We start from the raw sequence: 27,561 nt of genomic DNA, 5'->3' as shown, positions 1-27,561 counted from the left end.
TTTTCGTACAGAGCGTGCATCTGAATTATTGCTGTTGTTCATGACACCGCAGTGTACACTCCAACACAGCCATCGGGTACCATGCTGGGTTGCGTTCGGTCTTGCATTCATAAACTCGTCCAGTCGTGGAGAAGGCTGGTGTCGGGATATTTGGCAGAAGAGGACAGGATGATGTGTACGGCTCATAGATGGCCGAGTTGGATGACTGTGGCAGAAGCAGAGGAGATAGAAGGAAGGGATTGTGGCTGATAGTTCCTTGGGAATGCATCTGGTAGCTGTCAGAGGCCATTCCAGATGGATACATCTCGGCGAACTACTCTCGTCCCAACGCCCAAGTCCAAAGACCGAGAATCCATCCGGGTCGTGGCGGGATGTTCAACCTGGACATTCCACATCTATCCCCGAAACCTTTCCAGATGGTGTGGTGGCGATTGACGCATGCGCCAGAGACTTGCAGGTGGGTGATGCAGCGAGGTGTGTGCTGGACGGCAGTGCGATACAAAAATGGTAAAGGTCAGGACGATAACCATCATGTAAAGGTAAAAACAAGCGCGGAGAGCGAGCCGATCTCCGCGGCAAGTGCCCATCTATCACTTGTCAAGCCATGCACAGGCAATAGCCCAAGACTGTAATGTATGGCTCGGAACTCGGGAAAGTTGATCAACATGGAAGGTTCAATGCATCGTCTACCCGCTATGGCAGCTGGATAAAGCCAGGCCTCGGTTTACTAGTTATGGCTGGTTGGTTACGGATGATGCCTTCGTGGTTGGCTTTTTTCCTCTGAGAAGAGGATGTATATCTTGGAGTCTTTCAGCTTTTCCAATCTCCTCTCCGCCCTCTTCTGTAAACGTAGCCACTACCCATGAGATCCTTGAATCAGCCTCAACGTGTCTTTGCGTTTGCCAATGTACTCACGATCTGTGGATATACGGCCTACGCTTTTCAGTTGCCGTTCTTGAGTATGTTTGGACGACTGTTGTGAAGCTGTCCCCGCAAATTCAGGGGGCTCTCCACACTTAGCATTCTTGTAGTTCGATGTTTTAAGCCAACCCCAGCGATTCCGATGTGAGGTCGGCGATGCGGGAGGTGATCTGCCTGATGCTGCTGATGATTGCCTCTCCAGACTGGGACTAGACCTCGGCCATGTAGAAGACCTGCCACCATTTCCGCTCATTTCAATGCGTCAGCTGAAATCTTTTAAACAATCAAAGTGTATAAGCGTCTCTTGCGGTCGTAAATACCTTGCATGTGGCGAGGAAATAAGAGGGTAGCCTTGATACCAACAGTCACGGATTATATAATCCTCCATACAACACTCCAAGGAAGGCTTGATAGGACTTCTTTAGCTCTCAGCCAAGTCCCGCAACACAAAGGGCTCTCCCTTGTCCGTTATACAACACTGTGAGCCCTTTGTGGGCTTCTTTAAACGCCAGGTCATCTCTGGAAGCCACGACCTGGCAGGATCTAGCAGGAAGCTCGCTACAAAACAAGTCGGCTCCAACTTGAACCTAAATGGGTCGTCCGGATATCGTCTTGATTGGGATTGGCAGAATGGATACGGATAGGCAGGATGACGTGTATGAACGAGGAGATTGCGAGGGAAGACTCCGTGGCGCTGCAGCGGGATAGCGTTATGGATGGAGTTTCTTTGACCAAATGTTCGTCTTTTGATATGGATTCTGGAAATATCATGAATGCTTTTGGATGATGGCTTTGCATTGGAAGAGTAATGTAGAGATGGCTCAGTCGTCTCATTACGTAACATCCTGCGGACGCACTTACAACAACCCTGTAGGCTTGGGATGGCTCGCTGGTGGTTGGTACGCGGGTGACGATGGTATATACCAGAAATATCCCTTCCTTGGATCTTCTCTGCTCTACGTCCTCCAGCCACGTCCCAGTTCAACCTACTCTACCACTCCTCTGCATACGCCGTATCCTGTGCTCTACTATCCTTTTCTTGTACTTCATCCTGACACTGCTTTTACCCGTCACAGTGTACAGTGCTTGAGGTACTTGCAATTAGGCCAGGTCAGAATAGGCGAGCGACTGGGGCGTTGGTTAGGCACGCAAAATCCGGGGTCTGTAAATACATTCCATGTGGTAAGCTTTCACATCAGGCACATTCAAATGTTCTAATCTCGCAGCAGCCCTTTTTTTTCTCTAAAATAATATATAAAAGCAAGGCGCGGTTACTTTTCATTCCCACCATTTGCTCTTTTTTCTCACTTTTGATTTACAGCCAGGCTACGTCTACCCACAGCAACAACGTATTGTAAACATGCAGCTCGCACTCCCTCTCACAGTCGCTCTTTCTCTCCTCTCCTCTCTGGCGCTGGCCTCCTCTCCTGCTTTCGCTGCGGTCGACAGCGGAGATCTCGTGAACGTCAACGGACCTGTTTTCGACGGCATCATCGACTCGGCGGCTGATTTCCAGTTGTTCAAGCGTCAAGCCGACGCATCTGACTCGGGCGACGCTTCCACCGACAATGGATCTCAGGACGACGGGTCTGGTAACGCTAACGGTGACGCCTCTAGCAGTGCTTCGGGTAACACCGGAGGCAGTGCATCAGACGTCCCTGTTGTTGATGGCTCCGACAGCATCGCTGGAGAAACGCCTGCTGTGACTGACAGTAACTCTATGTACGTTGTGATGCCCGACTTTTTACATGTGTGGCTCTGACGAGCCCGGTCTGCAGGGCTATTTCTACAACCCACGGCGCTACCAATATGACGTCTGGCTCCACCGGCGTTACTTCCGCTCCTACTTCCAAGCACTCTGGCCCCACCGATTACAATACTACTACCCGAAACAACACTGTCCCGGTTTCTACTACCAGCGCCGCTCAGACTGTGAGTCAGAACTGTTTCCATGTATCGTACTAATCGGTATGGATGTAGATGAGCCCGTCTCCTAGTGCTCACACCACTAGCTCCAAAAGCGGTGCCCGAATGGGTGCCGCCGTTCCTGCTGGCGTCAACGTCATGTCTGTCGTCGGCGTCGTTATGGCTGGTAGTATCGGTGCTGCCCAGTTGTACCTTTAAAATTTTACTTTTGTCCGCTTGAGGCTTTGTACAAGATTGCTCTTTTGCGGACCACGGACTGTTACGAATGGCGATGATGAATGGCGATGGTGTAGGCCCTCATGCTCTTGTATGATAATGCCACTCTTATGAAAGCATGTTATAATCTTGTGTAGCCACGCAAGTACATTAAAAGGACAAGCCAACAAGTTGTATGGTACGAGATACATGCTAAACGACTACGCCTATGGAACTACGATTCACGATGAATCCTATCAAAGGAAAGGCTGTGAATAGAGAAATGCTAATATGCCAAGATATGTGCTCTATACTACTACATAAAAACGGGATAGTCCACATGTCAGAAAATGGTGAAGACACCCAACGCTGCCAGAAGCAAGAGACGGTTCACAACGATACGGGGCAAGGCAAAACTAATAGCGTTGGAAGAGGATAAACCGTTGCCTGTAGAGCGACTGGACGCGGCGGCAGAAGAGTGGCCAGACGCAGCGTTTGCAGCTACGCTTGCGCCATTCGTGCCAGAGTTGGACAGAGAAGACGCAGAGATTGGTAATGTATACGACGAGTGATCATGAGAGTTCATCGCTGAGCTGGATGAAGGAGTCGTACTATCCGGTGAAGATGCAGGTCTACAAACACCATCAGGTCAAACCATTCAACACCGCTCCCAACACTCACGAGTCGGATTCTTCTAAAGGAGCATCGGACACTGTGCTTGCCAACCCTTTAAACAAACATTGGCATTGTCTGATACTAAAACATTAGACCTACCGGTAAGAGATTCCGTGGCAGCAGCGTCGATCCCAGAAGCAGTCTCACTTCCAGCCGCACACAGCTTCGAACTGCCAGTGTTGTTTCGCATACAAGAGCTGTCTCCATCTTCAACCTTGATGTTTTGCACATAGCCTTTTTTCCCTTGGGCATCCACAATTTGAAACATCAAGTGTACACCTGCAGGCTGATTCACGAGCCAATTTGTATGGCTATCCCAGCCTGCGCTGAGGTTGGCAATCGACGTGGTTCCCACATAATAACCACCCTGACCAATCTCTAGTGTGACGGGAGGCTATGCCATCCGTCAATAAACACCAAGCATTCTCGGCCAAACACTCACAGTGGCTCCAATCCAGGTAACGTTTGCATAGCCGCATTGAGTGACATTGTTTGCATAGACACTGATGCCGTTGGCTGCACGAGAAACGATGACACCATAAATACCGGACCTTTTTCACAGAAATCTACACCAAAAACATCACTCACTGTATCCTCCAGCCAACACCTCGCCAACCTTGACTATAGGGTGAGGAGCTCCCAGTGCACATAGGTTGAAGCTAGATGCGATGAGAAGAGTGACGGGGAGAACGCTTTTGGATATCGTCATGGTCTACAAGACAAATGATTCTATGCTGATGGAGTTAGTAATGAATATGGATACCGTGTACTAATGTGATTTGTCGGACCAGCCTTGTAATGTCTAACTATATGAATAAAAAAGAAAGAAAGGAAAAGAAAGAAGAGAATTAAAAGGTGAAAGTGAAAGAATGAAAAGTGTAGAAAATCAACTCCAATACGTAATCGGTGTTGTACGTCGGGAAATTTAACCCTAAAATCCCCTATCAGACCCTGAGATATGACGTGGATATTTATCGCCTTTTGTTTTATCGTTTTATAATACAACTTTGCTTTTAAAAATGATTATAATATACAAACGATTAATTCCTCAATTAACCAGCTGAAAGGAAGATATAGAGTCAACCCTCTAGAAACTGAACGTTGAGTTCCAATTGTGCATAGGCTGGTAAATACTGATGATTGAAACCTGTGCAGATGCGTGTATGCTTTGTGATATTTGGTTGGAGCCGGTTGAAGCGATCTATGATGGTCTAACCACCCTGTCATCACTTTCGACATAGGTTGGGTAAGGCCGCATCTGTGTATGAGAGAGGCGTCTGGATACGTCGGTATCGTGGGGTACATGATATCCAGCGTTGTATGCCTTTCTTGGGTCACTTTCGTCTGGTCTGTAGTCTCCAATGTTGCGCTGCTCCGATGCGGGATGCTGTGTGTGTATTGATTCTTGGAATGGCCAAGTGCTCTGGGAAGGGGCAGGGTATGGGTTGGGTGGCATGGTGCTGATGTGGGGTACCGTCCATGTTGGATCATTCTGAGGCATGTCAAAGAAATGTCCTATGCTACCATTGTTGGTCGTCCTGTCATCTTGACAAGGCTGAGTAGGAAAAGAGTGGAATGAAGGATCTGCGGCCCAAGGAACTAAGAGCTGAGTTTGGGGATAGGCGACCTGGCCGCCATGTAAGGAATTGTTACTTGGTTGCGGCGTCAGAGACGGACCACTGTTTAAAGAAACACCAGAGGCAGAGGATGGGATAGCAGAGTCGTAGGATCTTACAGAAGAGCCTGTTGATGCATGGTGAGTAGATGGGAGGGTAGGTATGGATAATGTCAAGGATGGCATGGGAGCATGTTGATATTGGGTCGCTTGATCAGAAAAGGCAAGTATTGGATTGAATTTGCCAGCAGGAAAACTCGCAGACTAGGAGAGATGTCAGTTTCTTTTACTAGTCAAATCAAACTCACATATTTCCCAATGATCTTTTGTAGAGCCGCCTCGAGGCATTCCCAATTGTAAACTTTGACATTCTTTTCGATATTTCTTGGTCGAGGGTTTGGAAGGTTCATGATCTGTTTGAAGAAGCTCTCTGTATCTGGCTTGCTTTTATCGACCGTGATGGGCCGGAAGCCTTCTAGATTCCGACGGATTCTATTCTTTTCCTCAACAGTAAACTGTGTATTAACGAGTGCCTCCAAGAGGAAAATGATGTCGACCGAGGTGATGAAGCAACTGTTCTTTCCCTCCCAAAACATACACGAGATGACGATGGATGACTGCATCTTTGGCCATTCGGATTGGGGTACGGGTCTAAACTGGGTGTGGATGGTTGTTCCCTCCTGACGTCTCCAAAACTGCACTAGCCTTCGACGAAAGTTCCATTCGTCCACTGACCTATAGAGACAATTAGTATCTTCCGCTTCGGTTGCCAACTCACCAGTTTTTGGCGATTGAATTCAAATCACCGCTGATTGTCAAAGAGGCCTTATGTCCAGTATTGATAAAAGCCGTGTTGACTGAATTCACAGGAACGTTTCCAATAATATGGGAAGATCTCATGAGACTTGGCTGAGAAGCAGGAATCTGCCCCGACGAGGAGACAGGTCTCGTGCCGTCTGTAGCGTTGTAAGCGTCGTCCATACTCCATAACACATTTCACTTGCATAAAACAGACGGAGCTGCGTTGTGAGACGCAGTGGACGATGAAAACTGGTTTGGCTGGGCATAAACAGGGCTAGATACACTGCGGCGGACGACGAGGTTGGGAGGAGATAAAAGAGACTCGCAAGGGTCTCCATTCCGCTTCCTGTCTGATCCCACGACTGTTTAGCCAAGCCAACCCCTCGCAGAACCTACCCCTCGTAAGACTGAACCGTCCTAGACGAATACTCTCCACAACTTGCTGTTCACTCAGCACTTGGAGCCAGACCTGTACCGTTGCGTCTGGCCTGTCCACTTCATAAAACTCGGGTACATGGGCCGAGGCATCACATCGATCATGCCCTCCTTGTCCATCGACGACCTGGCCCAACTTGCAGACGGACGTCTGGGCAGGGTATGTACCAAACACGATACGCAAGTTTTTCTGCCTCTGCGATATGGCGCTACTCGCCGACAGCGGCGGCGTAACCGGCTGGCCAACAGTGCCTATATCGAAACATACATCGCACCTCACAGAGACCCTTGTACCTGCCGGACCATGATTTGGCCCCCAGTGAAGGACGGTCACTTGACAAGGAACAGACGGCAGAGACACCTCTTGGGAGATGTCAGGTTCGTACGTTCGTGGCTTGAACTGGGTCCGAGAAGGAAGCGGTGTCGGATAGTGGTAGCCTGCGATGGAATCCGCAGAAGACAGCGAGAACGATGGAGAGATACTTCCAGGCTCTATAGCAGCCTGTGTACGGGGTACAAAACTCTGCTGGTAGTGGGACGGGTCGGAATGGTGGGAAGGGAGCATATCTACCACCTGTCAGCGAGCCCACCCTCGACGCCATCCGAGACCAACCTAGAGACGGGTTCAGATCTACGACACCCGTCAAGCTTTGCGACACTTGTATATTGGCAGACAACAATGGCGGAATACTGGAAGCTGATCAAACAATAGCATCAGCCTGTGACTTGCGGGCCTGATAGCACCTGACGGATACAAAAGAGACGAGGAAGAACAATAAAATGCTTGTCGAGATAAACATTGAGCAAGGTAGGATGTCATTCCTGATAATACCCATGCTAAAAGCTTTCCGGCTTTTCACTGTTCCTCTTCACTGCATGGAAAAGTCTCAACAACGCATCTTGCGCGGAAAGAATCATTGGACATGGCTGAGAACAGAACCAAACAAGATTTCGTTTGGTACGATCGGGAAATTCTTGACAAACATTCAGGGACGTTCCAATCGTTTCTGGAAAAAAAAATATTGATAGCGCCCAAACGTGCACGTCCCGACGATCATTTGGACCCTGAGACGGGACTTTTTTTTTTTTCTTTTCTTTTTCTTTCTCGATCCGGCGAGAGAGTTTGGCCAAATTCGCGCCACTTTTCTTTTCTTCTTGTTCTTTTTTTTCTTTTTCTTTTCTTTTCTTTTCTTTGTTATTGGCCATGTACAGGAATACCTCAACCATGGACAACGGGTCGAGTCCATTGGTCATTGTCTTTTACCCAGAATCCAGGCAGACAGCAGTGAGCGTCTGGCAGCGAGTCGCTGGCTAGTTCCCGACACTCTTCGCCACCATCCACGCCAACGTCTCGAGAAATCAACAACCGGGAATAGACGTACGATAAAGTTGTGGCGTTTCGCGATAGCAATGTGTCGCGTTGGAGTGCCAGAGTATTTTACCAGTATGACTGGCCGAGAAACCAAACTTATTGCCAGATTGTCTCGGATACGACGACGACGCTATTTCTTATAACAGGGCAGACGCCTCCCACTCCGTGGCATGGAGTCGCCGGCCAGAAAGGACGGAATTGCGCCAGTCGATGGATGGCTCGCTGATGGAGCTGGCGCCCGGATTGATGGCAACTCGGGATCGGTTCCCAGCCTGGGAGATCGGCCTCTTTTGCGTGTCTTCGCCGTCTCACTATCAAGTCATCTGCTATCCGCTCCATGTCGCTGCCAGTTGGATAGAACGCTTGTGACGTATATATACACCGCTGATGTCAGTTGCATGGTGGCTTCGGTCTGCAGCGATGTTTAGATAAGATAGCCGGTGCCTATCAAGGAGAATTTTTGGAGCGATAGGAGAATACATTGGGCCATTACAGCTGGAAGTGGATGGAAAGATGTCGCTTGGACTGCTGCTCCAGAGGCTGCCATCGGCTGGCGGGTTGGATTCTTGCGAGGATGCTTTTCTGATTAAGCCAGTGAGTGTAGGCAGCCCTTGATGGCGTATATTCCATCTTGCTGTAGATCTTTCTGTGGCCTGCCGGCTGTTTTACAGTGACGTTGTATATCCCGGATTACATCAATTCACATCAAACAGCAATCACGATAAGCGTGGATGGCGTTTTTGATCGAAACGTGGCGCTCGCAAAAATGCCAGACTATAGATGTTATACGATGCCAGAAGCGAAAAGGGTGAGGCAGTATACGGTTTATTGCCTTGATACACGCAGAATAGGGGTATTTCGACATGCAAAGAGCTGGACGTTGAGAGTATTGGGTCAAGAGGGTGGGCAGATTGTTGGTATGATATGAGATGTTGACAGGGAGTCTGGAAGCACTTGATGCCACACTGCGTTGGCTCCCATTATATTCAGGTATCCCAGATGTAAATATGGTATAGCTATGGCAATTGATGTTCTAATACAGCAAATGCAGCACTGGTCTTGCATAGAAGATGATGTATATAAGTAAAAGTATTCTACGATTTATTTATATATATATATTTCCTTGTCCTCTTATGTTCTTTGTTGACGGACTTATCCTCGGTCTTTACCACTGGCAGTCGCAGTGTAAAGTGCTGACGCACTTACAGAGTCTACATGCGTACGGCCAAACCAACGGCTGCTGCTTTCGACGTTGAACCACCAGGCCTTCCATCAGTCCTGTCGCTCTACACCGACTCAACCTGCAACGCAAGCATCTCAGACCGGCTTCAGAGTCAGATTTCGTCCACCGACTAGATACATTGGTGCGTGGATTGTCTTCGAACGGAAGAAAGGATTGGCTTGGACAAGCCTGACGAGTGAACGCACACAGATCGGGACACTTTTACCACCTGGTCTTGAATTGAAAATGTTTACTGCCGTTTTTAAATAATTAACAATCTGAATACGATACATCCGAGTTATAATGTTCAGCGTGGCGGGTTAGACATGTAAAGTGTTGTACAGTCATCTTGATCTCATTCTTGTCTGGCATGTTCACTATCGAGCATGCTGGAAGACAATGCAAGATAGCTTTCAGACATGTTTAGACGCCATCGCACAGTTTGTACTGCGTAGTTCATCTCCATTGAGTAGATTAGAGGAGCCCTTTCAAAAGCAAGCACAAAGAGAGCCGTGAGAGGGCGCAACGTATGAAACGACCTCTACCGTCCTACCAGTGTCTCCAGAACCAGCTCAAAGGACATTTTCGGCTCTCCCGAGCAGCAACATCCTTGGACTGCCTCTCAACTCCTGGCTGTCAGCGCAAAGGGAGCTCCAACAGCTTTACCTTTATCATTCCCTTCAATTAAAATGCGAGCGGTGAAAAGTGTGGTTCGAATCGAGTGCCATCGTTGGGCGAGTCACCCTGGGTAACAAAGGATAGTAAGTGGAGTCACTCGACAAGACTCTTGCATCTCATCGCGTCAGGTTGGTCATTCGATAGTCGGAAAAGGTATAAAAAGGGGATCGGAAAGTGATTTGAATCCCCATCTTCAATTTGATTTTGAACAATCTCGATAGCAAAGAAACAGTAATAACAATGTCTGAACAAAGTAAGTATATCAGCTATCGCCCATATATGTCGTTGACGTGATTCTAGCTACTACCTACCCTCTTCCCCCATCTCAAGGTGGTACTGGGAACACCGGACTTTCATCTGAGCAGACTGGGCAGACTGGGCAGACTGGGCAGACTGGGAAAACTGACGAGCAACCTGCTCAGACTCAACAGGATAACACTAGTGTACGTGTCATTCCATCGATAGAGGATAGCACCAACTGATGCGCTTTCTCTGTAGTCAAGTCAGTAGGCGTTCTACATGCCAACTGCCGCCAAGTTCCAACCCTCAGGTGGTTAACACAGCGTGAGGAGTTGCTTGGGGTCGACAATTAGTAACAATGAGAAGAATGAATCAGTTTATGAAGTGAAATGTTGTCAGTTCAAATTGTGGTCCATTTGCTTTGTAAAAGAAGCAAAAACAAATGTGCTAGTTGTTCGCATCCCACATTATTCCCTCTAATTATGGTTACACCCTAAAGCTTGAGACCGTACAACTCTTCTCTAGTGTTAATACCTAGACCGAATTGTCAGCCCTTTTCGTTTATAAACTCGCAGATACTAACCAAGCTCCTCAAGGGTAGGCTTAAGCTCGTCGAGGTAAGCTTGGTACTGAGCCTTATTTTCGACCTTTTCCTTGACACCCTCCAAGATTCTCACAGCAGTAGCATAATCGTTAACCTTTCTTGCAGCTCTGAGAGCAGCGCCAATGACTTCAGTGGAAGGGACAAGGTCATATGCGAAAGCATTGTTCAAGCCTCGTTGCAGTTCAAAGAGATCAGATACTGATTTGAAAAAAGTTTCATATCGAGTGTTGAATGCCTCAAATGACTCTGTCTCGTGTGCATGAGCGCCGCCAGATGCGTATCGAACAGCTACGCCATAAAATCAGTCTGTCTTCGTGCCATTACAATCCACATTCCCGGCGTGCTGGGGTCTTCACATTTTTTAGATGGAGCGCAACATACCGGCGAAAACAAGCGGACGGGTTGGAGCTGCAACGAGAGGACGAGATCTAAGAAGAGCGCGAGAGATAGAGTTGACAAGCATGGCGATGAGAATGAACACAAGTGAGTGGTGAGTAGACGGCGAGAGAGAACAAGAGTGATATTTGTTTTTTTGTAAAATGTAGTTGAATTTTCTAAAAGCTTGCTCGGAAAGAGCAGGGAGAGTTGTTCCGGGATTAAATATAAAAAAATCTCGTCGGAATAATGTCTGTCTAGATATGAAAATTACGTAACGTGACAAATATGTGTCCCGATCCGGCCATTGAACTTCCTCCACTTTCCTTCCTTTATACATTTCGTTTTTTGATTTACAACGGCATAAGAATCCCAACCTTTTCTTTTTCTGCTTAACTTTTCATAATTCACCCAAGCTGTCCTCAATCCTTCATCTGTCCTGTAATTTGTTTCTACTCTTACTCTCAAACATATCGAGCTGACATTAAAGCCTAGTTCTTCCTCTTCTCCTCTCAAAAACCTTCATCGTGTCGTTCTTGAATCCTTTTCGACGTGCGCAGGCAGAAGAGGCTCGAGGAGCTATCACTGTACTGGTGAAATGGGGTCCTGAACGGTAAGGTTTTGCAGGTACATCCGAAGACTTAGCCCGCTGAACTAATTCAAGCTTCAACGTGCCCATCCCTCAGCCGTCGATGACCCCTTTGTCCACCCTACTCGCAACCTTATCAAACCAGACAGGTATCCCAGTAGACTCTCTCAAACTCATCTATAAGGGCGCTGTTCTCAAGGACGTTTCTCTTACCATTAGTGCCTATGGTATCACGGAGGGTGCAACGTTGGTTTTGGTTGGTAAAGCTGGAGATGCCCCTGGTCCTTCTCCATCTGTCCTTCAAGCCACTGCTGCGCCACTGAAGAAGAAGCCCAAGCAACCAGAGACAGATCAAGAATTTATCCTTGTGGACTGGATCAGATCCCTGGTAGTCTCGTTGCTTGACCCGCTCTTACCTAGTGTTGCCATGTTTGTGTCCAACACTTCCCCTCATGCTAGAAATAGGCCGGCCAGAATACCGGCATTTGAGGTCTTACAGAAAGAGCATGCGAGGTTGAGCGAAATGCTTCTCAAGGCCCTATTGGAGCTGGATGGCGTTGATATTCCTGGAAGTTGGACTGAAGCTAGGAAAGAGCGCAAAGAAGGTGTGAGGAGAATACAGGGAGAGTTAAACAAGGTGGATGAGTCGTGGGGCGAGAGGAAAAGACTTGGTGGTTAAGGTTTATCTTGACATTATGTACAATATGCATATAGAAAAGCTTTTGAATATGTGCATGCGTATATGCGTTAAAAATCCAAAAGAAAGTTGCATCTTAAATCTAGTACCTGTCAAAAATAACGAAAGAAATGAATCAATCGATTATGACCTTTTCGTTAGACATCAGCACGTCCTCTCGTCTTGTGAAGCGATAGATGCTTACATTTTGTATTCCATCTTTGCCTTGTCAGGTGTACTACCAACCACTTCATAATCGATAACAATGTCGAGGTCTCGGTTATTTCTAGTATTGGGAGCGCAAGAAAGTGTACCCTGGATGGTTTCGCCTTGCTACATGAAGAGTCAGTTTCTCTACAAGATGGACGAGGGAAAATGTACTGAGATGGTAAGTGTTTTGGGAGTGTAAAAGACAGTTTGTTTCCAGTGAGTATACTAACGATATACTTAGTAATGGATCGTGTCCCATTCTCCAGCTACTTACCTTGGCTTGAGGACCAGTACTAAAGTTAACAGGCTTATGGCAACATGAGAAAGAGATGTCAAACCATCCAAGGAAGGCATGGATATCTGTACAGAATTAATAATCCCACTCGCGTTAAAAACGATAGAAAACCGCTCACAATCATTCCTTGTGGCCTTAAGCTTGAAAGGCACTGTAAACATAAGATCCTCCTTCTTCACGGTTCGAATGTCAATATGTTTAATGGCGCATGGATCAGTGGCAACAGCACGAAGTTCGACGCAGTCAACGAGAGGTTCACGAAGGGCGATTTCCTTGATACAAGAGTAGTCAAAGCCATAGACTTCATTCCAAAAATCAATCTTTTCCTCCTTGTAATCCTGGTCTTCGATGGCAGCAAGGAAAATTGTTGCCTTGTCGGGAAACAAAAGACCATCAGGGGCAAGATATTTGTCGCGAGCGAGCAAGACAGTATCAAGCATGGACTCGTAAAGCAAGAAGTAACCCATCCACTTTATCACTTGTCAACACATCTCTAAATCATCAAGGGAATAGCTTACCTCGGAGACGATAATGTCCACTTGCTTGACAGGAAGCTCAATGTCCTCAAGTTTGCCCTTCAAGAGCACAATCTGATCTTTTGTAAAGCCGTTGGCTCGAACAATCTTCTCAGCCTGATCGAGAATATTGGACATGTCGATGCCAATAACCAGCTTGGCACCGGCCTTGGAGGCAAACATAGAGAGTATACCAGTACCGCATCCGACCTAAACATATTCAGACCAAATTTCGCATTAGCCAGACACCCTTCGCATTTGATTATGCTATTTCATGTGTAGCCCAGACGTACATCTAGAACAATCTTGTCCTTGAAAAGATGAGGATTTTGCATGATGGCATTTCGGTAAGACAAGGTTCGAACAGTGTCTTTGAGCATTTCCTCATGGATACCGAAATGAGCATAACTGAGTCCATAAACGTCAGTTTGAATTGTTCAGAACAATTTTTCATTCTGAAAAAGTTTGGCATGTTTGTATGAAGATGAATCTTACCTGTCAGCATAGCTGCATCGAAAACAAATGTCAGCCTCTCACCATCTAATCAAGTTGTGCATAGAAATAAGCCTGACGTACTAATCTCGACTGGTCATTTGGTCTACTGGAGGAAGACCTTGGGTAGCGGTCTCTACAGTAGAAGGGGACATTGTATCTCTGTCTTGGGCGAGAGTCTTCGTGAATGAGGATTAGGGATGAGGTTATGCTGCCTGGGGCTCGCTTTTGGATTGTTCTATAAAGTTGGAAGAAAGGAAAAAGGAAAATGATCAAGAAGCTTTAATCATCGCAGAAATAATTCAAAGAATCTAGAAAGGTGACTGACAGCATGACGTGGCGTTTTTGTCAACTAATTTTCAATCTACAAGTTCTTGAATAAAACTATGCTAGCATCCTTTAAATGTACAAGCAAAATTCTCTAGATTTGTAGACCGTTCTCAGGATAGGAGTATAATGCATCTACCAGATAACCAATTTGCTTTCAAAAAGGTCCACCACAGTCACCGCCTACCTGCAGGTCTAGGTCTAGCAAAACCTCCTCCACCACCTGCTCCAACCCTAGGTCCAAAAGCATCAAACGCTTTCCTAATGTTTTCCTTGCTATTCCCTTCAACTTTATGGTCTTCAACAGAAGGTGTTGAAGGCTCAGAAGGAGGCAAAGGTACTTGAGTGGCCGAACGGACCGGTACTGGGCGAGGTTGACCAAACATAGTTGGGGCGCCAAACAAAGGCTTGGAAAAGGTTGACGAAGTAGAAGTAGGCAGGGAAGTAGAGCGGGTCGATTTTGAAGAGGGAAGAGAGGATTCAAGATGGGACGCGGTCAATTCAGAGGGATCGGAAGTTTCGAGCTGTTACACGCAAGGAATCGTCATTAAGGACATCCTCCAAAAAATAAAAGTAAAACGTGCCTTTGCTGTTATTTCTAAGCCTGCTCTGTCGGCTGCGTCCTGCTGCACACCTCGAACGTTCGTAGAATATATCATCCTAAATTTGACAGGACTCTTGGAGGGGCAACTGTAAATAAAAATTACCCTTCCCTTGCTTGGTGCTTCATCTTTGGCCTCTTGAACATGACCAACAGGCACTTGAAAAGACTCTGGTTCCTCGACCTTTTCATCACTTTCTGTCTCACCTTCAAGTGCGGGTGCAGACGAAGCAGTAACTACTCGAACGCCACCCTGACTGCCTTGAAAGGTATTGCGCGGTGCCGCATGGGCAGTTGGCAAAGATTGGAGACCATTGTCATTCGATGGAGGAGTGGGGTAAGAGTAGAAAACGTAACAAGGTGAGCTAGGAGGAAGTTGCGAAGTGAGCTGGGATGGAGCACAAGTTTCTGACTTTAAAAGAACGATAGAGCTTGTGTCGTTGGAAGGGATTTCCTAATACCTATTAGTCCAAAGCTACAGCCCACTGAGTTTGCGGTGTATCCCTCACCAGAACGACAATCCAACCATCACCACTTCTTTGAGCAACTGTCTTCAGTGCCTCAATCACGTTTTCTGCCATCTTTATCTTTCCGCCAAGACCAACAACTGCTCGTTGCCTTCGAGCTTGAGTTTCCGGGTCCAGAGCAGCACGTTTAGCTTCGATAGCTTCTGCTTCGCGCACTTCAGCCAAAGCTGCTTCAGACGCGCTCAGAGGTGGAGGAGAAGAGAGGTGATTAAGATGAGCAGTGAGCGCAGTAGGTGTCAGATCAGCCTGAAAAATTGAGCACCAGACTCATTTTAGCCACAGAATGATGTCAACATACAACAGTGGTAGCAAACCAGTCGTGCTTGAAATTGTTGGCTCCTAGAGCTTTCATCAAACCAGATCGAGAGGATGCCTGTAACATCTTGGCCCGAACCTGTACCGAATGATAAGCTCTGGCAAACGCCTACAGTACACAACAGACCTACATTTGCATTGTCTGGTACAAAAGTCACCATCATCCACTCCCATTTTCCTGCAGCTTTGCTGTCTAACCTATAAGCAAAACTAGCTGGGGTTCTTTGACTGGGCAAAGTAGGAGGAAGCAATGAAATATCATCTGTGAAGGATCCCTTTGGTTCGACGCTAGCGAGATGTTTGAATGATTCTTGACTTGGGTATGAGCAATACGACGACATAGAAAGCATCGCAGAACTCACCATTTTCAATGATGAAGACGAGCGCACGCATGTTGTCGGCGTTGGCGAGAGCAGCAGAGAAAGCTGACGTTAGAGCGTCTGGCACCTTTATACCTGATGGCGCCGACATGGTATTCAAATTCTGATAACTGCTGTGTTATAGTTCTTGAGAATGTAAAAGCTCAACTCATTCAAAACCACTATAATTGTGTCGCTGTCGTTTCAAGGCGGCGATCACCGCTTTTAATGACGTCTTTTCGTTGTCCATTTTTATCAGATTATTGGTCAAATATTTACTTTTCTCATCCTCTTTAATATCTTGCCTTGACTGATTATAATGACTTCGACATCGGCTCCGAAGAACATTCTGATAATTGGTGGAGGTATCGCAGGCGTATCAACTGCCTACTTTCTCTCTACCCATCCTCTCAGGTCACCATCTACCCATATCACAATAGTAGAAGGAACAAAGATTGCAGCTGCAGCTAGCGGATTCAGCGGAGGATTTCTGGCAAAGGATTGGCATGGTACTGCTACATCAAGTCTCAGTGCTATGAGTTATGACTTACATGCTGCTCTTGCTAAGGAATTTAACGGTAAAGAAAACTGGGGGTATAGAACAGTAGACACTCTGGTAAGCCTGGCTCAAGCAATAGAAAAAGCATATTGACTGACGAACTGTAAAGTCGATAGAATTTGATTCTACGCGCAAGTCTAGAAAGCCATCGCCACTTCCATGGCTTTCACCAGGTCGTGTACATGCATATCGAGCTTTAGGTTCGCATAACACCACAGCCCAGATTCACCCAGGGTTGTTTACCACCGTTATCTCTGAAAAGTTTCTCGCTCAGCCCTCAACATCCCTTGTCAATGCCACAGCTGAATCGTTGAAACTTGAGGATGGCAGGCCAAAGAGTGTAGGTGTTGTTAGCTCTGAAGGAGAAAAAACAGAAATCGAGGCAGACATTGTTGTTCTTGCCGCCGGGCCATGGACTGGTCGACTGGCGGAGCAGTTACTAGGCGAGCAGGTTGGTGGACGTCTAGGTGTGCAGGGACATCGCGCACACAGTATCATTCTGAAAACAAAAGAGAAGCTGTCAGCTACTTGTTTATTTACCAGTATGACGATGGAAGATGGATCCATAGGCGTACCTGAAGTTTATGCAAGACCAGATGGTGGGTTGTAGATTCTTTCTACCCGACTGAAATGATGCTGGATTGACAAGCAATATTGCAGGGACCACATATATGTAAATATCGAGTTAACTCCAAATATCACTACTCATCCGAACCATAGTTGCGAAGCTGGTGACGATGAACCGCTTCCCGACAATGCTGCAGATATCAACCCTTCAAAAACAGCCATTGCCAAACTCCACAAACAATCACACACCCTCTCATCTATCTTTTTGCCCGAAAATGGCGCTGAAGTTGTCTCTGAGCAGGCGTGCTATCTACCCATTGCCGACCGAGGAAGACCTCTGATCGGAAAGGTCAGAGACGTGAAAGGGGTTTACATAGGATCCGGGTGAGTGAAAATGCGTGGATTATCCAAAGAGAGAGATGGCATACTAAGCTAATTGATATGTTAGGTTCAGCTGCTGGGGTATTACCCAAGGTCCGGGTACAGGCAAAGTATTAGCAGAGATGATACTAGAAGGCCAAGCCAAGTCTGCCGACATCTCTAAACTTGGCCCTTAACATGGTTTTTGAAGCTGAATACTGTATCAACACATCTAATATGCATTCCTTCACGGCCCATGGTTCTCAATATGCATAACATGAATAATATATACTTGGGTTTTTACAACAATATATTAGTTGCGTTTAATTAAAGATTTTGAGAAATCGATACAGAAATATTCCTTGTCAAAATTTGACATGATGACTGAAACGAGATAAATTAACTCCTTGATGTGTAGTTTACTATTCTATAGTTCTTGAATCGGCCTATTCAAGCATTTCTATCGTTGAGAAGCGCACATACTACGCCAATGATGCACATGACAGCTGACAAGCCACATGCAAACGCTGAGTACCATCTCCAGCCCCACACGCCAGCGCCTGCAGTGATTGGGATAATGATACAGGTAATGACACTCATCCCCCCACCCATAATACTCATCAAAGTCTCAAATGATGGAATGATGAGAGCCCCAACAACAAACAGACCAAGGAGGACGATGACGATCAAGGCCCGCAACACGGATTTGAGCTTTTCACGACGTAGATGGGCAGATTCGGCTTTTCTGAGAACGCCTAAACGTTGGTCGTCTTCAAGTGTATCGGAAGAAGACGTTGAACTTGGTGAGGTAGGGCGAGGTTGACATACTTGAGCATAAGGGTAAGCTTTGGAGACAAACAAGGTATGCTGCAAGTTGAATTTGCTGTAAATGATGTCGGTAAGCTATCTGCATGTCAGATTTCCACTTTAAAAAAGAGCACAACCAACAACTTACAGGTCGAAGGCCAAGAGGTAATTTGGTGAGAGGAATGATGGCAACAGTCCAAGGCGCAATTTGAGACATAAAAGGCGAAAACGTCTTCAACTGGGCCAAATCCCTACTGACCTAGCTCGACTATATCAATCACAGTTGAATTGATCAAGAAGAGTACAGTATTGCTTACCTCGTCCGAAACATTCCTTCCAAACATCAAGTAGCCAAAAACGCTGAAAAGAAAGTAGACAACAATACAGATACCGTAACCGACTTCACAAACTCGGTTGGCCTGTTCGGGGTGCTTCATGTCCCTGATTAAATTTGGCACCAAGAAATGGCCACCAAATCCAGATAACAATAGGCCAAACGAAAGACCGAATTTGATCCACCCATGAGTAGGCCAAAGGTCAGTAGGCGCAGAATCCCAGATGGAGCCTGGTGATTTAGGTGTGACAAGCCCAGTGATGACAAGTATCACGACCAAGATCCAGGTGCAAAAGATGCCTAACCCGGAAGTCCAAGAGAGGAAACGAAGAGGGATAAAATTGAGGGGAACAATACTGCGCATCAAGTCATAAATTGTATGGTGGTTCTCTTAGACCAAACGCACATTGAGAGGCCAACAACCTTCCACTGGTTGCTTGTCAGGATTGGTAAAACGACCTGGAAGGAATCCGAAAACAGAACAATCACAGTGATGCTTCAAACGTCAGGGATGTATACATCGAATCGTGTTTTACTCACAGCCAAATGCAACATTCGCTTATGAACAGGGCAGAAACCCATCTCTCTGTCCTATCGCCAAGACCGTAACGGGCAACGTCTGCAAAGTTTCGCAACGAACGGTCTTTTTCAATAATCCGAACCAGAATCTTTAGGCTAGGAGCGGTCAAATCTTTGATAACATCAGGCGCTTGTAAATAAACACTTACGTCCATAGCGTGACAGCAGATATAACACACAAAAAAAGAGGGCCGAGGATCCATCCGCAATGGGCGATCGCAATGGGACAGGCCAAGATACCTGTACCGACCAAGTCGCCTAGGATGTTGAGGAGCTACATGATTCATCTCAGCGCTCCATCACAAGACCATTCAGAATATCTCTCACAGTCTGCCAAAACGTTGCTTGACCGGGTTCGAAAGCTACAACTTCCTCGCCTGCTATTTCCTCTTCACTGCAGTCTTCCTCTCCATGAGAATCAGCGGAACTGCGAAGGGCTTTTACCGAATGATTCTTAATCAAAGGAGTACATTCCGAGACAGCTAAGGTGGCTGTAGAAGCATCAAGAGATTGCGGATGGGATGAATGGTCGGACGGCGGAACACAGCTTGCCATGTTGTTGAAGATTCGACGGTGAATAGGCATAAACTATGAAGCCCAATAAAATTTCAACTGCAAGCCGAGTCCAGAATGATTGCGAGAACTGGGTAATACTCTTCTACTCCAAGTAGAGTATAACCAAGGCAATTTGAGCAACTATATGGCCAACTGTGACTTTTTTTTTTTCGAAAATTAAAAAGAAAAGAGAAAATAAATATGAGATGGAAATGTATATTTAAAAAAAAGGAAATATTTCCGAAACGTGAGTGATAATCTTTTAAGGCACCACGGACTCGACTTGTCAATAATCCAAAGTTGTAATCTTCTATTTGAAGAATTGTAATGTATCAGTCATAAGATGGTAAAAATCTAATCAATTCATAATGCATTACAAACTACTTCTAATGCATTCTGATTACTCTTATTAATCAATCAACAACGGAACTAAAAGAAGTGTTATTGACCATTGTCTCACAACGGAAAGGATAGATGTTTTTGACTTACGCACCCAGTTTCCACACTTTGAAATACTTGCACAGCAGTTAAAAAATACCCTTTTAAATCTACACATACACATTCAGCTATTATATTCCTATACGCTCCTTAATACTTACTTATTTTCCTAGGCAGGTCCTATACTTCAAGGTACGATATAATGCTCGTCAGCAACTTTCTCTCCTCTCTCGGCTTGGCCAGTAGCTTGGCTGCTGCAGCACCTCTTCGCCTTCGCTCAGGCGCACCCATCAACAACATGACGGTCAGCGTCGGTGGGACCTTATGCCAGAACCAGCATGTGAATATCAGTTGGACCGATACAGAGTTCGACGCGGTAAGGCTCTTGCAGAGAGAGATGTCAAGTGAAGACTGACCTCGGGCAGTCTCCCTACAGCCTACAGATTGGCCTAGGGGGCTATTACACTGGTGTGAAATGGACCCAGCGTTACGACAACATCACCAACATGTGGTATGACTGGGTGGTCAATGAGATGGCAGGCAGCTCGCTGTGAGTTTTGTCCAGACGTGGTTTGCGCAGCTAATCCTAGCGGTCTCAGTGTTTTCCAGGTCTCCGATTCTGTCAAAGAAAGAACTTACATCCAAAATCTTGTTGTGAAAGCTGCTAGTGCTTGCGGGCCCGAGATGAACAACGTCACAGAAGTTGTTGTCTCTATGACTGAGTCTGGGACGGAGTCTGTTTCGGCCACCTCGTCGCTGACTATTTTGTCCACGTTGGCCGAGGTAATGACAGTATCTGACGCTTCATCTTTGGAACCATCGGCTTCAGTACAAGAGGCTCCGACTCCAGCATCATCGCTTTCAACGTCATCAGATTCCCCAATTTCACTCTTTATTACGCCGTTCAACACCATTCCTACGCGGAAGGCATATGAGAAGCAGCGTGCCCCCGATCAGTCAGACTTCTAACAGTCTGCAGCCTTCTCTGCTGCGAACTATGTCAGCGCCGCGCAGTTTGATGATTCCCTCGAATATTCCTCCTATGACTGGTCAGAACCAGTCAGCATATGAGTAACTGAATGATTGATGTAGTGGCTTTACAAGAAGCTTCCGTCAGCTGCTCTGGCTTTGAGATAATGAAACGATACGGATACACTTTAGTAAAAGAACAATATTCACGTAGATTTAGTTTCAGGTACACGTCGGCATGCAATACTTTCTTTCACAATGCATCGCCGTGGCATTGAAATATAATCTCGAGTGTATCAGCGCTTCATCCTACAATGTAATCAGCATCAATCGAGTGAACTGCACGAGGATATATCGACCTTTTTTTGAACCTCTCGTAAACTTTTTCATCCGTCGCTGTTTCCGGTCTATGTGACGTTGCTGGTGGATGTCGTTTCTCTTCATAAGTATAAATATCCGAGGCAGACCGTTGGTTGGGGCGGTAGACTGGAATAGTAATCAATTGCCCTTTCAAAATCGGAGAATGATTATTCTCACATCTTGCAGCTGCATAACCCGGATCTTCAAGTTCCCTGGCAGCTACTTCCGCTGCCGCCACTTCAGCCTTTCTCTGCTCCATCATATTTCTTTTCGCTTTCTCTGTCTCTTCAATATTCTTCAGACGGTTACTTTGATGCATATCAGTGTGTATCTCGCGCTAATGACCTTGAGACTTACTCCATCCCAAGATCTACTTCTGGTATACTTGTCAACATGCCAAAGCTATTAGTCACGCTCCCATCATCCTCAGCCTTCTTTCTTATCGCCTCAAACTGGTACTTTTCTGTAATCTTAAAAAGCTCAGTCTGTGGGTCAAACACATCTAGCTCAGATGTAGAGGCATTAGCAGTAGCATGTTGGCCACGTCCCTTGGCGAGTTCAGTTTCAATGTAAGCCATCCTGAAAGAGATTTTAGCCTTGATAAGCGGAAGCAAAAGCGCCACACACATGTGTTTATCTACATCAAGCGCATTGGTTTGCTGGGTAAAATTATTTACCCTCACCAGTCTTTTGACTCTCTCTGCGTCGTCTGCTAACTCGCTACCTTGGTTAGCTTACTCCGGCCTTGATATTCGCCATATCATCACTCACTCATCCTTTTCATTATTCGGACCTCTTCCAGGTTGCGGACCATATTTTTCCTTTGCATTATCTTTTTTTTTTAATTTGCCCTTCTTATCTTCTCCACGATTCAGCTTTTCCAAATCTATGCCTTGTTGAGCTTGTGTTTTTCTGAGTTTTCGCAAGAGTATCAACTCGTTAACAGTTCTCCTAAGGGCGCAAACTGTTAGCATTGGCAGAACGACAGTGCTAGAGATAGATATACTCAGTGTCATCGTTTGTAGTTTCTAATGGCGATTCAGAGCCAGAAGCAACCTTATCCTCACACACTCTCGCCCTCTCCTCCATCTTGGTCTTGTCTCGTACAGATGCTGGCCTTGGGCGTTTTTTAAACATTTCTATAGCTGATTTTGCGATATACAAGTTATAAAAGTAAAAACAAATCTCAAAATTACGATAGACAAACAAAGATGTCTACTGCCAAAAGTGGAGGTTTCGTGCCTCCACCTTTGTCTTGAGCGATTTAACCAAATTCATCATACTTTCTGACTTGTTTTCAATGTCTTTCAACCATGGCTCTTCCGAATTTAAGATGTAGGCAAAGAACAAAATGGAAAAGCTCGCTCTGATATATCTCAGCCATCTTTGCATCCTCCCGAACATCTGAAGAAGAGCGCCAACTTTCCCGAGTGGCATTCTACAAATTGTATGTTTCTTTTCTTCCTTCAATGCTTTGTACTTGACACTGAAAAGTTGAAACAGTACTGCATTTGTTGGCGCATGCCTAGCCATATCTTTATTGGCGGCTCGTAATTCAGGAAGAGATTTCAGAGGAACAGCTCGGGGTGTAGTGGGAATAGTATCTGGATCATCAGGCAAGCTTGCATGAGCTTGCGAAGGAATGCAGATTGGGGCACAACAATGGGCTAATGGCAAGGGTGTTGCGAGAAGAAGAATATGTTTTACGACTGACTGATTTGTAGACCCATCTTCTTATGGCTTTAACTAATGTCTCAGAATTCTTTTCAGCATTTATGGAGGTCTCTGTGCACTTGTGAACACGAAACAATATTTGCACCAGCCTGTATTTTTGTCAAACAGATTGTCAGAATCCATTGGTTGATGAATGATCGACGACTCCAACGGCCATCCTTGCTGTTGCGTCACGGTCTCAACTGATATCTGATATGGCAGGTACAGTATGGGAGTATAGTTTTTTAAGAGATTAACTTGCGGAATAAACTGATGTATGTTTTGGAAGATGTGAGACGCTGTTGACTTTAATGACTCTGCATATTAACCAAGGAGCCATTAGGATCGTATTATCCTCGTCAATTCAATGTACATTTGGAAGTTGTCTACGACATCTTTTCGTGACATATAGCCTCTTGACATAAACTTAGGGTTTGGTGGGTCAAGAATAACAGAACCAAGTCGGTGGTAGGGATTAGCTTGACGGCGTTTCAGTTAATTCCTCAAATACTGGGAAATGTACTCATGGTTTATTAGAGGCACAAAGCGAAAGTCAGGACCAGAAGAGTCTTTTATCTATCAAAGATCAAGACATTGGATGTTTTCGCCCCCGGTTTCAATAAAGATTCCCTCTATGCATGTGCAAGAAGTTCTATCAAATTTTCAATAAATACAACAGTAGCGTTACTTATAGAATCATATAAAACGGCATCCTCCATCATCGAGCCATCATCTGTTTTGTGCTACAATTGATTTATCCTAAAGAATATTTTGGCTACTAGCCTATCCACCGTAATCTCTACGCCTTGAATGTATGCCTTTTGAACCGACGTAAATGGTCATAGAGCTGGCCAATAAGACAACGAAGCCAGATTTGCGTTCACTGTTTGGAAAGTAATGACCTCGGTGCCGAGTTCTTGTACTATCGAGAGGTCTAAGTCATGGTCATCCAGCCATCTATTACCTTGAGGGGCTCATATTTGACGCCATGGTGATGGCTTGAAAAGTTCACGGATGAAACCAAAGTCCAGAGAGACACAAGGCCGAAAAAGGGATGGGAGTCGGTTGCTGGAAATATAACCTTGAGGAAAAATAACACAAAGCGAACAAGACATTCAGCCCACTTAATAACAGACTTCCAAGCTCTTGGGTATGCACATCATGCTTGCACCGAAATCTTTTTCTTTGTGAGCATGATCATAGTTTTTTCTTTAGCGTTGACTAAACGTTGTAGTTTCGATACTTCGTCAATGGTGTCGTATTTTCCCTTCTGCCGATTGTCCCCATCCATCGTCTTTGAGGACGATGTTTGAGAAGAGGATATAGCCGCACGCAATGAAGCGATTTCATCGTCAAGCCCTTCCAATATTTGGCGTAAATCCTGGAGCTGTGCTTTATGCAAAAGAGAGTCAAAAGACGTCTGTACGGTAGTAGCGATGTGTTGGAAGCGTATAGGCTGAACAAATCATTACAGGTCATCCTAGCAGATCCAAATACAAACTTACACCAATTAGGTCGCCACCATACTACCATCGCAATTCTTCAGCAACGGTTTGTTGAGATATGAAGAAGCTCACCCAACGACAACACACTGACAATACATCAACAGCACTCTTTTCCCTCAACACTTTGAGTATACGCTCTCCTCCAAACTTCTCTCCGTTATCATCGAAGCTTTCTACGAGCTACTTAGAATCAGCACCTCAAAGATCACTGAACCATCAACACCCTACTCACATTATAGGCGTCCTCTCCCTCTGTACCATTCTTGCCATCTTTCAAGCATAACGCTCTGCTCGCCCACATTCTGTGGTCAGGCTCCCGGGCTCTTTCCATTCCCGATCCCCTTCCTGGCGCTCTCCCCTCACCATGTTGGAATGCGCCATCGCCAGATGCCATAATATCCTTCCCCACACGACTGACTACATCAAGTTCTCTTACGATACGCTTTGCTTCTTTTGCTAGTGACGCTTCTGATGTTATATGAGACGGTGGGACAAATGACAGGGTGAATGCGAGAAAAGTGGAAGATGATTCGTGGAGTGGTGGGGAATGGGATAAAAGAAGAGGAGGTGTCTGTGGATGTAGCCATGAATGCAGACTGACTACCTCTGAACGTGGCTTCTTGCCATCCCCATTTGGTTCTGGAGATGCTATTCTTTTGCCGGTAACCATGTTGAAATAAAAGTCAAGAGAAATGAGTTGTAAAACAAAAACAAAAATAAACTATATATAAAACAATACTCTTTTTATTTAAGAAAAGCAATTTAACGCGTCTTTTCTTTCTTTTTTCTTTACTTTTTAATCTTCATCTTTAACAAAATGGACATAGAAAAACCAATATTAACTCGCTCAAGGATTGCAAGTAGAATATCTCAAGGGGAACAGCTCATTTTACATCGCAACAAGGTCATCAATGTGACTCCATGGGCACCCTATCATCCTGGCGGTGCACTCGCTCTTTCACATTTTGTGGGTCGAGACGCAACAAACGAGATTGAGGCATATCACTCAGTAACGGCATTGGAAAGAATGGAAAGGTTTGTTGTGGGCAAGGTGGAGACAGATAGTAGAGGCTGGCTTCCATTGACTCCTCCTATTGCCCTCGGACTGGTTAAGCATCCTGATGGCGTCAAGGGTCATTGGGCTAGAGAAGGTGCAGTCACCCTTGGAGAGGGTATACTTCAAAAATCAATATCATTCGACCCATCATCAATACCGGTACTCTCAGCCCCTAATCATAGTCTGTCTTCAAATAGCCCAGCTATTGTTACCCTTAAACCCTCTCAATTGGAACCGCTTGCTTCAACGGTGGACATGGAACGGGAGCATCAGAGGTCACTAAAGTACCAAGAGCTGAGGCAAAAAATAACGGAAGCGGGCTTGTTTGGTCGCCCTGGACCTCTTGCAGGGTATGGCTCTGACCTTGTACGATATGCCATACTGGTATTTGGGGCCTTGTATTTGCACATCAGGTGGGTGGTGGTATCTATGATTTTTGCTGACTCTGCAGAAATGATGGATGGATCTGCCAGATGGGATCCGCAGTTTTTCTTGGTCTCTTATTTCATCAGTTAGCTTGTGGGTTCAGTTTGCTTGCAAAGCGATGTTTGTTGCTCATATTTGACCAAGTCGTGGTTCATGACTCTGGACACACCGAGATCACTGGTGACTGGTGGTGGGATAGAGTTATCGGTATGACTGTCGCCAGCTGGATTGGCGGCCTAAGTTGTAATTGGTGGTGCGATGTTAGTCAAGGTTTTGAACAACGTATCACAAGCTGATGCAAACCTTCCAGAATCACAACATTCACCATCGTGTGTGGCATTTACGCATACTCTACGAAGGCTAATATTGCTACAGTCGTCACCAACCACCCAGAACATGATCCAGACATCCAACATATCCCCTTTTTCGCCATCTCGAAAAAATTCTTTAGCAGTCTATGGTCTACCTATTATAAGCGAGTCATGTTACTGGACGCTTTTGCCAAATTTGCGATTCCTTTTCAGTGAGACTAGTATTCCATATAATGTCTCTTCTCACCCATCTTTAGACATAAGCTCTATTATATCATCCTCTCGCTCGCTCGCTTCAATCTCTATGGCAACTCTTACCTGTTTTTATTCGGCCCCAAACCAAAACGTGATGCTTTTTGGGTTTACGAGATTGCCGGAATCTGCTTTTTCTGGGCTTATTACCTCTCCATCTTACGCCATTTACCTACTTGGCAAATGAAGCTAGCCTATCTCTTGGTCAGTCATGTTTTAGCAAGCCCCGTCCACGTCCAGGTATGTCGCAATTTGTTACTGAAAGATGGAAATTTTACCAGTTCAGATTGTGCTCTCTCACTTTGCCTGTTCCACCGAAGACCTCGGTCCGGCAGAGTCTTTTCCCTCTCGCCAATTGCGCACAACTATGGACGTAATCTGCTCCCCTAACATCGAGTGGATACATGGTGGCCTCAATCTTCAAGTCACTCATCACTTGTTTCCCAGGCTTCCTCGACACAACCTTCGTGCAGCTAGTATGTTGGTCAAGGAATATTGTCAAGAGCAAGAGATTGTGTATAGAGAGCATCATTTCGTTGAGGGGTGAGTACACTTTCATAGACTAGTGTTTATATGAACTTACTAAACGGTTGCTTCACACAGCAACCAGCATGTATTGAGCACGCTGAAAGACGTGGCCAGTCAACTAAATCTATTGAAACAAGTTGCAGACAAGGAGATTGATGAGAAGCTCATAGTCAATAGACGGCAAGAATAGACACATCTGTAGCTTACTCAACACGAGCATCCTCTAACCATGCATTTATTGTATCGTTCTACTACAATATACCTCACTGTGACAAG

At 45.7% G+C, this 27,561-nt stretch overlaps 15 protein-coding genes across 15 annotated transcripts; 6 read left to right on the top strand and 9 right to left on the bottom strand.

Annotated features, from left to right (window-relative positions):
- Window positions 1–731: 731 nt before the first annotated feature.
- On the bottom strand, window positions 732–1,174 carry L203_101933 (uncharacterized protein; the record flags this gene model as incomplete). Its single annotated transcript, XM_066211364.1, has 2 exons — window positions 732–856; window positions 916–1,174. The coding sequence occupies 2 exons, from the start codon at window positions 1,172–1,174 to the stop codon at window positions 732–734; spliced, it is 384 nt and encodes a 127-aa protein (XP_066067461.1).
- Window positions 1,175–2,281: 1,107 nt separating this feature from the next.
- Window positions 2,282–3,045, top strand: L203_101932 (uncharacterized protein; the record flags this gene model as incomplete). Its single annotated transcript, XM_066211363.1, has 3 exons — window positions 2,282–2,643; window positions 2,700–2,853; window positions 2,902–3,045. 3 exons carry the CDS (start codon window positions 2,282–2,284, stop codon window positions 3,043–3,045), a joined length of 660 nt encoding a protein of 219 aa, XP_066067460.1.
- Window positions 3,046–3,385: 340 nt separating this feature from the next.
- On the bottom strand, window positions 3,386–4,426 carry L203_101931 (uncharacterized protein; the record flags this gene model as incomplete). Its single annotated transcript, XM_066211362.1, has 5 exons — window positions 3,386–3,674; window positions 3,724–3,769; window positions 3,817–4,111; window positions 4,160–4,233; window positions 4,306–4,426. The coding sequence occupies 5 exons, from the start codon at window positions 4,424–4,426 to the stop codon at window positions 3,386–3,388; spliced, it is 825 nt and encodes a 274-aa protein (XP_066067459.1).
- A 492-nt stretch (window positions 4,427–4,918) lies between these two features.
- On the bottom strand, window positions 4,919–7,388 carry L203_101930 (uncharacterized protein; the record flags this gene model as incomplete). The annotated part of the gene is made up of 7 exons (XM_066211361.1): window positions 4,919–5,596; window positions 5,641–6,067; window positions 6,111–6,288; window positions 6,337–6,483; window positions 6,530–7,135; window positions 7,182–7,265; window positions 7,313–7,388. 7 exons carry the CDS (start codon window positions 7,386–7,388, stop codon window positions 4,919–4,921), a joined length of 2,196 nt encoding a protein of 731 aa, XP_066067458.1.
- Window positions 7,389–10,573: 3,185 nt separating this feature from the next.
- On the bottom strand, window positions 10,574–11,147 carry L203_101929 (uncharacterized protein; the record flags this gene model as incomplete). The annotated part of the gene is made up of 3 exons (XM_066211360.1): window positions 10,574–10,614; window positions 10,664–10,972; window positions 11,066–11,147. The coding sequence occupies 3 exons, from the start codon at window positions 11,145–11,147 to the stop codon at window positions 10,574–10,576; spliced, it is 432 nt and encodes a 143-aa protein (XP_066067457.1).
- A 161-nt stretch (window positions 11,148–11,308) lies between these two features.
- L203_101928 (uncharacterized protein) lies at window positions 11,309–12,327 on the top strand (the record flags this gene model as incomplete). The annotated part of the gene is made up of 4 exons (XM_066211359.1): window positions 11,309–11,314; window positions 11,476–11,500; window positions 11,555–11,672; window positions 11,724–12,327. 4 exons carry the CDS (start codon window positions 11,309–11,311, stop codon window positions 12,325–12,327), a joined length of 753 nt encoding a protein of 250 aa, XP_066067456.1.
- A 141-nt stretch (window positions 12,328–12,468) lies between these two features.
- On the bottom strand, window positions 12,469–13,991 carry L203_101927 (uncharacterized protein; the record flags this gene model as incomplete). Its single annotated transcript, XM_066211358.1, has 9 exons — window positions 12,469–12,475; window positions 12,530–12,657; window positions 12,706–12,759; window positions 12,809–12,894; window positions 12,948–13,299; window positions 13,348–13,554; window positions 13,638–13,752; window positions 13,840–13,851; window positions 13,921–13,991. 9 exons carry the CDS (start codon window positions 13,989–13,991, stop codon window positions 12,469–12,471), a joined length of 1,032 nt encoding a protein of 343 aa, XP_066067455.1.
- A 266-nt stretch (window positions 13,992–14,257) lies between these two features.
- Window positions 14,258–16,077, bottom strand: L203_101926 (uncharacterized protein; the record flags this gene model as incomplete). Its single annotated transcript, XM_066211357.1, has 7 exons — window positions 14,258–14,298; window positions 14,351–14,687; window positions 14,748–15,218; window positions 15,274–15,537; window positions 15,590–15,685; window positions 15,738–15,916; window positions 15,969–16,077. 7 exons carry the CDS (start codon window positions 16,075–16,077, stop codon window positions 14,258–14,260), a joined length of 1,497 nt encoding a protein of 498 aa, XP_066067454.1.
- A 207-nt stretch (window positions 16,078–16,284) lies between these two features.
- Window positions 16,285–17,648, top strand: L203_101925 (uncharacterized protein; the record flags this gene model as incomplete). Its single annotated transcript, XM_066211356.1, has 5 exons — window positions 16,285–16,581; window positions 16,634–17,123; window positions 17,185–17,197; window positions 17,245–17,475; window positions 17,540–17,648. The coding sequence occupies 5 exons, from the start codon at window positions 16,285–16,287 to the stop codon at window positions 17,646–17,648; spliced, it is 1,140 nt and encodes a 379-aa protein (XP_066067453.1).
- Window positions 17,649–17,901: 253 nt separating this feature from the next.
- Window positions 17,902–19,726, bottom strand: L203_101924 (uncharacterized protein; the record flags this gene model as incomplete). The annotated part of the gene is made up of 7 exons (XM_066211355.1): window positions 17,902–18,354; window positions 18,407–18,517; window positions 18,576–18,948; window positions 18,999–19,088; window positions 19,133–19,267; window positions 19,321–19,445; window positions 19,499–19,726. 7 exons carry the CDS (start codon window positions 19,724–19,726, stop codon window positions 17,902–17,904), a joined length of 1,515 nt encoding a protein of 504 aa, XP_066067452.1.
- A 640-nt stretch (window positions 19,727–20,366) lies between these two features.
- L203_101923 (uncharacterized protein) lies at window positions 20,367–21,133 on the top strand (the record flags this gene model as incomplete). Its single annotated transcript, XM_066211354.1, has 3 exons — window positions 20,367–20,540; window positions 20,590–20,714; window positions 20,764–21,133. 3 exons carry the CDS (start codon window positions 20,367–20,369, stop codon window positions 21,131–21,133), a joined length of 669 nt encoding a protein of 222 aa, XP_066067451.1.
- A 296-nt stretch (window positions 21,134–21,429) lies between these two features.
- L203_101922 (uncharacterized protein) lies at window positions 21,430–22,630 on the bottom strand (the record flags this gene model as incomplete). Its single annotated transcript, XM_066211353.1, has 7 exons — window positions 21,430–21,442; window positions 21,493–21,619; window positions 21,671–21,801; window positions 21,851–22,072; window positions 22,121–22,213; window positions 22,265–22,444; window positions 22,500–22,630. 7 exons carry the CDS (start codon window positions 22,628–22,630, stop codon window positions 21,430–21,432), a joined length of 897 nt encoding a protein of 298 aa, XP_066067450.1.
- Window positions 22,631–22,806: 176 nt separating this feature from the next.
- On the top strand, window positions 22,807–23,123 carry L203_101921 (uncharacterized protein; the record flags this gene model as incomplete). Its single annotated transcript, XM_066211352.1, has 3 exons — window positions 22,807–22,828; window positions 22,874–22,940; window positions 22,997–23,123. 3 exons carry the CDS (start codon window positions 22,807–22,809, stop codon window positions 23,121–23,123), a joined length of 216 nt encoding a protein of 71 aa, XP_066067449.1.
- Window positions 23,124–24,365: 1,242 nt separating this feature from the next.
- On the bottom strand, window positions 24,366–25,381 carry L203_101920 (uncharacterized protein; the record flags this gene model as incomplete). The annotated part of the gene is made up of 4 exons (XM_066211351.1): window positions 24,366–24,662; window positions 24,712–24,732; window positions 24,784–24,891; window positions 24,944–25,381. The coding sequence occupies 4 exons, from the start codon at window positions 25,379–25,381 to the stop codon at window positions 24,366–24,368; spliced, it is 864 nt and encodes a 287-aa protein (XP_066067448.1).
- Window positions 25,382–25,528: 147 nt separating this feature from the next.
- On the top strand, window positions 25,529–27,475 carry L203_101919 (uncharacterized protein; the record flags this gene model as incomplete). The annotated part of the gene is made up of 8 exons (XM_066211350.1): window positions 25,529–26,166; window positions 26,220–26,287; window positions 26,339–26,454; window positions 26,505–26,523; window positions 26,570–26,717; window positions 26,763–26,997; window positions 27,044–27,300; window positions 27,361–27,475. The coding sequence occupies 8 exons, from the start codon at window positions 25,529–25,531 to the stop codon at window positions 27,473–27,475; spliced, it is 1,596 nt and encodes a 531-aa protein (XP_066067447.1).
- Window positions 27,476–27,561: the final 86 nt, after the last annotated feature.

This window comes from Cryptococcus depauperatus, chromosome 2 (assembly GCF_001720195.1).
Source record: "Cryptococcus depauperatus CBS 7841 chromosome 2, complete sequence".
In the NCBI taxonomy this organism is placed as follows: domain Eukaryota; kingdom Fungi; phylum Basidiomycota; class Tremellomycetes; order Tremellales; family Cryptococcaceae; genus Cryptococcus; species Cryptococcus depauperatus.
Note: the sequence above shows the minus strand (reverse complement) of the source record. Positions and strands in the feature narration are given on the sequence as shown.